The following is an 8401-nucleotide window of genomic DNA, read 5'->3' on the forward strand; positions in this document are numbered from 1 at the left end:
CACATGTAAACCCTTTAGAGATACTAAAATTAGAGAGAAATCAAATCTTGCATTGAAAAATACTTGCTATGAAGCCGAAAGGGCTTTAACAATGAAATTAGCGGATGAGTTGATACTGGATTCTTTCCCCTCTCATTAGCAAATGATTGTCCTGCAACTTGTGAAAAGATCTGCAGGAAGATGTTGAAAATCTGGAAAAGACTTGTGATCTGACTTCAAATGGACCCAATAATTGCTAGAGCTCAGTGGTTATAGATTATTGGTGACTAACTAGCAAATAGTTTTTGTAAGATTCTGGCTTAGTCACACTGCCATCAAAACCTACACCATGTGCAGGTAGTGCAATTAAAGGTGCTTCTAACATCACCCATCCATAATTTCCTACATGAATTATCCCCATTGATTCCATAACCAACCCATCAATCAAATCTGAGAAAAAAAAAAAACAAAGAAAAGAAAACTATGTGAAGCTGTCAACAAGGCCTTCTGGCTCATGTTAGGAAGTTGTTGGTTAGTTTTTTTTTTTTTCTCCACGTAGCACAATGAAAAACAAATCCCAAGCTAACGAGGTTAAAAAAAAATTTTCCTAAAATAACACTAGTTGTACAGGGTTTGCATAAGTGACTATATAGCATGTCATGCATGTGCGACCTCCATAAGTGACCTCCTTATTTTGTTAGTTGCACTATATAAAGATGAGCAAATACTTTATGACATGTATAGGCCCCAGCTAGCCAGGCAGAGTCTCTTTCATCAGCTCAGCTTGTTTATGCCTTTCTAATCAACATGACATATCGCAAATTTGAAACATTTAGTTCCGCCTATATTAAGACCGAAGACTGTAAGTAATAAGATGACTGCAAGAACGCAAAAAATGGAAGGTGAGAAAGGAGCTGCAGATCATCCTGAGACCAGGGACACCTACAAAATTGCTTATACAATCCATTTTCTGCTTGGTGCTGGTAATTTGCTTCCATGGAACGCTTTTATCACAGCTATTGATTACTTTGGCTATCTCTATCCAACCAAGCACATTGAGAAGGTCTTTTCTGTAGCTTACATGAGCTCTTCTGTTCTGGTTCTACTAATAGTCGTGAGTTGGGGTGGCTGGAGCAAGCAGCTAAGTTACAGATTAAGAATGAACATGGGATTTTGCATTTTTGTACTCTCTCTAATGGTGGCTCCACTAATAGACTGGTCTTCGAGTGGCAGTGGGCCAGAAGGGAGATCAAATGGTGCCTATGGTGTGACAGTTGCATCAGTCGTGGTTTGTGGTATAGCTGATGGATTGATAGGAGGAAGTTTGATAGGAGCAGCTGGAAAGCTTCCAAAACAGTACATGCAGGCTGTTTTTGCGGGAACTGCCTCTTCAGGTATTATATAATACCCCAATTTTTCTTATTATTTCTTCCATGATTCAACAGAAAAGGAAGTATTAAAGAGTAGATGAGTAGGAAACATGGTCGATGGTAAGTTCTTATGATGATAAAGCATGTTGTCTCTTCCAATTATGAATTAAAAGCAAACAACATAGTGGTCGTGGAATCATTTTCACCTGTTGGAGAGAATTTGATGAAGATAAATAGCATCCTAAGGAGACTGTCTTTTCCTTTCAGGGCCAAAGTTATAGATTTACTTCCACGAATTTAATCAAGGCACAAATCTTCACTGTTGTCCTTAGACAGGTTATTCAGAATAAGCAATCATTTCCAGCAATAGCATGTTTTCACTTTTTCCATCATTGCCAGCAAGTACTTTCCTGGCAGAACATAACTTCTGGAAAGATTTGAACAGTTTCCATGCCTTGTGGAGCATCAAATGATTCAGAATTTCGTGAGTTTTGAGATTGCAGGGGACTAGAACCTCAATGAATCCATCAGAAAACAACCCTATTACCACTATCAGCTATGCTTCCGAGAAGTTGGTTTTAAACTGTATCATTCATGGCATATTTTTAGGAGAAAGATGTAAAATACATGTTTGTTGTCTTGCTTGAACTGTATTTTGCATGTAAGGTGTAGATGAGTGAAAGCAAGTATTCTTTGGTGAAGTAGATATTGTTAGACAGCTCAAAGAATCATACTCTGTTCCCCTGACTACATCAATTGCTTTTAACAGGTGTTCTCATTTCCATCTTGAGAATCATTACAAAGGCATCACTCCCTCAGAACCCTCAACGTCTCCGAACAAGTGCTCACTTCTACTTTATAGTTAGCGCCATCATTCTACTGTGTTGCGCTCTCTCTTCCAATTTGTTATACAAACTACCAGTTATGGAAGAGCATTACAAACTTGCTCCTGATGATTCACTGTTTCCAAAACCAAAATTTTGGGCTGTAGCAAGAAAAATCCGATGGCCAGCTTTTGGTGTTCTCATGATTTATATCGTGACTTTGTCGATATTTCCTGGTTTCATAGCAGAAGATCTCTCGTCCAAGTTACTAAAAGATTGGTATCCCGTTTTGCTAATAACAATATACAATGTTGCAGACTTCACAGGGAAATCTTTAACAGCAATATATGTTCTGAAGAGCATTAAGAAGGCAACATGGGGTTGCATTCTCAGGCTTGTGTTCTATCCTCTCTTTGCAGCTTGTCTCGAAGGACCCAAGTGGCTGAAAACTGAAGTACCCGTGGCAATTCTAACTTTTATGCTCGGAGTGACTAACGGCTATCTGACAAGTGTTCTCATGATCCTTGCTCCCATGGCAGTATCAGTTTCAGAAGCAGAGTTATCTGCAATTGCAATGGTTGTGTTCCTCGGAATAGGGCTGGTTGGTGGATCAGTTATTGGCTGGTTTTGGATCGTTTGAGCTTTTTTTTCGGTCTCTCAAGCTAGTTGGGAACAGATTACATTCACAAGTAAAATTCAAGAACAAAGGTAACTGGAGGTTAGCACTAGGAATAATCGATGGCAATTCCCATTGCATGATATGAATTTTAGAGCTATCAATCTTTAGTTTCCCAATCAACTGCTAATTTATTGTTCTGAGTGAAAGTATCCTTATCCTTCGTGTATTGAAGAAGATTAGATTACTCTTCTTACCCTTTCTAAAGCACAGGTTTAACTCTCCAAATATTCCCATTCGCACTCAAAAGGATGGTTTAACAGGGGGCAGATGACCTCAAACATACACTGAAAGATGATTAAAACGAGAAAATCTCGATATATCTCACAACACGCGAATCAGAATCCCCCGGTAGCTGTTAGTGAATTTGCTTACAAAATGGAGCTATAACGTTCAATGACAGCATGTCCGCCAGGCTTCCACTAGCCTTTGTCGAGACTTTGACTATTCAATCTCTAGCTGGAAGCTGTTTGATACTATCAATCAGGGAGCTGGCATGGACCCAAAATAATCACATTGGTTCAGTCTTACTGGACTTAGCTTGAGTTGCAAGCATAGCTTCGCAGTCGCAGAGCCCCTAACCCCAAAACTTGATGTGAAGGCAAGCCTAACCTAACAACACACATCCTGGCAAAATGGTAGATCAGGTCCTGTTACTGTACTAGCAAATAGCATATAGAAAATTTTAAACCTCCTGGGACTATTATTGAATACAGGGGAAGAAAGAACATGATAATTTAACGATTTAATCTATCCAGGCTTTATCATTTCCTTCATTCCTTCAGGTTAATTAAAGGTGAAGCAAAAAACCTAAATGAAATTTAAGAGGCAGTACATAACATGCTAAACGCATTGTTAATGTCTTAATTATACTAATATCTACAGCTCTTTTCTGTCCAACCACAAAGCTTATCTACAGGGGGGGTTACTTGCACGACCAGAGGAAAGGATATTTCAAACTTCAAAGTTTCAGCAAAACTCCACTACGCAGTGGCAGCAATACCTGCCAGAACAAAAGAACTTTATTGACAAATATATAACAAGCTAAGCAGAAAGTAAGAGAGGTAATGCCATAAAAACTCGTCTTATCTTTTATTTTTCTTTCTACATCGAATGACTAGAGGAGCAAAGCATGGTAATCAAACAACTCAACTGAGCAGCTTAAAAGGTTACTACAAAAATTGTAAAAAGAAAGGATGTATAAACAAAGGTCAGAAGTTATGTCTAAGCTATGATACAAGGTTTTTGGGAAAGGTGGTGGTCTCAAGATGAGGCGGCTAAAGGAGGGAGAGGAGGCTTGGATCCATGGAAAAAAGTTGACGGTGACAATTTGCTCATATTTTCTCTCTGTTCCTGCTCCCCGTCCTCCCCCTCCCCCTCCTCCTCCTCTTCAGCTTCCCAAAGAAACCGAGCATAAGATGCCATCACATAACTGCAGCATCAAAACAAAGACATATTTAAAACTTGGCATCCATCATAACTACAGCGACAATGGTAAAGTACAATACTGTAATACTGATAATTGTCTATCCACGTACAATCCTTTTTCCCATCAAACATTGAAACAAAGATCATGAAATAATTCATGTCTCTAAGGTTCCAGCAGCAAATTTAATGGACTCTACAATCAACAATGGTGCTTACCAATCATCGGGGGCAGCTTTAACAGCTCGATCGAAATAAGATTCAGCACGAGAAGCATTCTTATGACTCTGCCATATCAAATCAGCATACATTGAAAGAACATCTGCATCATTAGGGTTGGCTAGAATTGCTCTGCCACAGTACTCTTCAGCTTTTACAAAATCCAAACGAATCTGTTCCAATTCCAAAACAATACATTAGAACAATCTAGCCCAACAAGATTGGCTCCTATTCACTTACTAAATCATTCCTAATTTACTCATACTTACCTTTTGAGTATGAAAATCATTTTTTATGTCTAAAAAACATTTTTTCTCACGATTCTGTAGCATAGAGTTTCAACAACTTTATACTTTGAGAATATCCATTAAAGTAATTTCCTACAAAGAGCAGAACTTTTATACAAAAGGAGCTTTAAAGGCACAAATTTCAGATGGATATTCACTGTTGATATACAATTACATTAACTACACAAGACAGAAACATAGCTTCCCATTTCTTTAAACTTCAAAAAAATTAAAAAAAGAAAAAAGAAAACAACACAAAACACATTATCTAACCATAACACAAACAAATTCAATAAAACAAAAAACAAAAAAATATCAAAAAACATGCAAGCAAGAACCTTTTGCTATACAGCAAACACTTACCTCTTTCAAGAATCTGGCATAATTTCTGAGAAAAAGAGGATTCCCAGGATTGGCTTCAATCATCGTCTGATAATAAACATCGGTAGTTTCAGTCCCCTCATTAGACTCCCGAGACCCTGATCCTCCATCATCACCAAAATCCGACCTACCACGACCACCACAAAACTTCCGTCCTCCACCATCACTACCACCACCCGTCACCGAAACCTCCAGCACCCCATTATGACCCTCCCCCTTCTCTCCAGCCTCACACCCTTCAAAAAACAACCCTCCCTCCCAAAATGACACCTTTTTCTCCACTTCTTCATCAACAGGGATTCCATTCAAGATTCCGTTACTGGGTTTTCTCTTTGGCACTGAGAGGTCCCTTAAATCTGCCTCGGAAAAGGCTCTTGTCATTCTTTTAATAGAATCATGATCTTGTGAAGAAATGGAAGAAAATGGACTAGAAGATGATGCTGTCAACGAAATGGGTCGGGTTTTTTGAAATTGGTGCACAGATTCGGGTTCTGGAGATGGTTCTTTCAAGTGTGGAGGGATCCATGAATCCAGAATTGGCGTTGATGAGCTTCTAAGAAGCATTTTTTTGGCCTTGGATTGCTCTCAATCTCTGCAAGTGTGGAGCCTTGGCATGTGAGATGGAGGAGAAGGTGATGTATTTATATAGGAGTAAGGATTGAATCTTGGCCGTTGATTTTGTTAACGTAGGGATTCGGAGAGTACTATACACGTTCTTTTTTCGGTATTGGAGTTTCAGTGGCTTTTTTGGGTAAAGGATCTAAAGTTTTAATTTTCGGTATCAGTGGCTTGTTTGGGTAAAGGATCTAAAGTTTTAATTTTAGAATTTTGTTTTTCTATTTTATGGTTTTCAAAAAATCTTTTCTTGAATTGTATTCTTTTTACCATTGTCATCAAAGCTTGGTCACGGGTTTCGGAACTTTAATTTTAAAATAATATTATTTTATTTTTGAAAATAAGGCAATATTATTCTAGATTATCAAAAAATTATAGGTTTAGATAAAAATTTTAAAAAATCTTTTAAATTTACTTGATGTTATGTCACTGGAATTTGTCTGATTTAGTCAAATTTAATAAATAAATTTTTATTTATAATATGTATAATTTTGGAATAATTTATTTATTTTTCTTTTTCTTTTTAATTTTATAACATGATTAATTGATGGATTGTTGGTTGCAGTTGATAATTGGCCACTAATAAATAATGTAGGTGATTAATTGTTTTATTTATTTGTTGAGTAATTAATTGGTTATTAAAAGTCATTAATCATCCAGGTTTTATTGTAAACTATATATATATATATATATATATATATAAACATGCATAGTCTTCCTTTTTAATTAGAGAAACATTGTCTAGATTTAGTATTAATCAATCAAAATAATTTTTTTCTTATTGATTTTAACATGGTTTAATTTTTGTTTAGGAAGAAAGTCTTTATTTACTTATTTATTTTCTTTTGAAATTTAATTTATCATGCAGTTATGGTGTGCTTTTATAACATTTCTTTATGGACCCAATATAACTTTATAGTATATAATTATGTATTAAGGCATATGTTTCGTATTAATACTCTCTAGAGAAAAATCAAGGAAAAAGCATGAATTACTATTTACTCTATGATCCAAACGAAATCACTGTACAGTATCAACGTGCTTCTCTTCCATTCACATAAAAGGAAAAAACAAAATATTCATGGTTTCATTTTTTCTTATGAACGTGTGCATTACTGCGTATACATAACAATCTCTCACAATTATAAATTATGAAAATTAAAGAAAAGAATGAGTTTTATTTTATCACACTGATACGCTTTGATTGTATGCTTATTTATTTGGTGAATGTTTTCATTCCATATACTTAATAGAAAAATAAAATCAAACCAGAAAAAAATTTAATCTTAATTAGGTTGTTTTGCCCGCACTACATAAGATTAATTCAGATTTTTTTCTAATATAAAAAACAATATACAAACAATAATGATAATATAAGTCAATTCAAGTTAATTTAACAAACATATAAAATATTAGATCAAAATACCTTATAAAATAAAATACAAAAAGAATCATAAAGCTCAGAATCCAATAACTCAATTTCAAATGATAAAATTAAAAAAAATAATATTAAAGAAAAAACTTGAGTTAATCTGGGTTCACTATAATAACTCACCACTCGTAATATGAGATCTACATTAAAAAAATATTTTTTCCAACAATCTAGAAAAAATTATCTAAATTAAATAAATAAAAAAGCATTGGAAAAAAAATAAGTTACCACGGGTTAGCTTGATTAATCTATGACCTAGGATAACCTTACTAACCTACAATATGAGATAACCCCGTAAAAATAAAAAGTATAAAAATCAAAAAAGCTTCAGACTTAATAATTTAATGTCAAATAATAAAAATAAAAATAAAACATTAAAAAAATTCAAAAATACTCGAGTTAACTTAACTAACTTATGATAAAAAAAATAACCCCATAAAATAAAATAAAAATTAAAAAGAGAGCATTTAAAATAACAAGGACCAGAATTAGATAAAAAAACAAAATAAAAAATTAAGGGACAAAATAAAAAATATTAAGAGAATGAAAAAAAAAAGAGAAATTAAAAGAATGAACACCAAAATTGGATAAAAAAATAAATGAAATAAAAAATTAAAGAATAAAATTAAAAAAAATATTAAATGAGTATCATATTTGATATAAAAACCAAATAAAATAAAATAAAAACAAAAAAATCCAAAATAAAGAAAGATCAATAAAAAAAAATTACAATTAAAATAAAAAATAAATAAGAAGAAAACTGTGTATTTTAGTTGACCCCACATTTATTTTAAGGAGAAAGGAGTAAAAAAAAAGTAGGGAAGAGAGAAAAAATTTCATTGTTGTCCAGCTATTGTGAATTGCACTACATGTATAATTTTATTAAATGTATTGTCATTGGACACTTCAAAAAGATACGGTGGTTGAATTTTATTGGCTATTAAAATACGCCGTACAAACTATGGTTCCACTCATTAGCTTTTTTTTAATTATTTTTACTTGTTAAAAGATTTGCTTGCCTTTAATTCAAATAGAGTATAATTGAAAAAAAAAACATGATAAAAATATTAAAATACTCCTTAATTCCTCATTTATTTACTTTCTTTACTTGAAGAGTAATGTAGTAATTTTTTTATTTTAAAAATGAAAAGATGCAAAAGCCCCTTTTATTTATTTTTTAATGAAATTTATGT

The 8401-nt window shown here is 33.8% G+C and overlaps 2 protein-coding genes across 2 annotated transcripts; one reads left to right on the forward strand and one right to left on the reverse strand.

Moving 5' to 3' along the window:
- Positions 1-781: 781 nt before the first annotated feature.
- On the forward strand, positions 782-3077 carry LOC105119145 (equilibrative nucleotide transporter 8-like). Its single transcript, XM_011017253.1, has 2 exons — positions 782-1373; positions 2119-3077. The coding sequence occupies exons 1-2, from the start codon at positions 854-856 to the stop codon at positions 2811-2813; spliced, it is 1215 nt and encodes a 404-aa protein (XP_011015555.1). The 5' UTR covers positions 782-853; the 3' UTR covers positions 2814-3077.
- Positions 3078-3816: 739 nt separating this feature from the next.
- On the reverse strand, positions 3817-5792 carry LOC105119147 (uncharacterized). Its single transcript, XM_011017254.1, has 3 exons — positions 5144-5792; positions 4494-4666; positions 3817-4281 (listed from the first exon to the last, which is right to left on the reverse strand). Exons 1-3 carry the CDS (start codon positions 5723-5725, stop codon positions 4113-4115), a joined length of 924 nt encoding a protein of 307 aa, XP_011015556.1. The 5' UTR covers positions 5726-5792; the 3' UTR covers positions 3817-4112.
- Positions 5793-8401: the final 2609 nt, after the last annotated feature.

Source organism: Populus euphratica, unplaced genomic scaffold (genome assembly GCF_000495115.2).
Source record: "Populus euphratica unplaced genomic scaffold, PopEup_1.0 scaffold2559.1, whole genome shotgun sequence".
NCBI lineage: Eukaryota > Viridiplantae > Streptophyta > Magnoliopsida > Malpighiales > Salicaceae > Populus > Populus euphratica.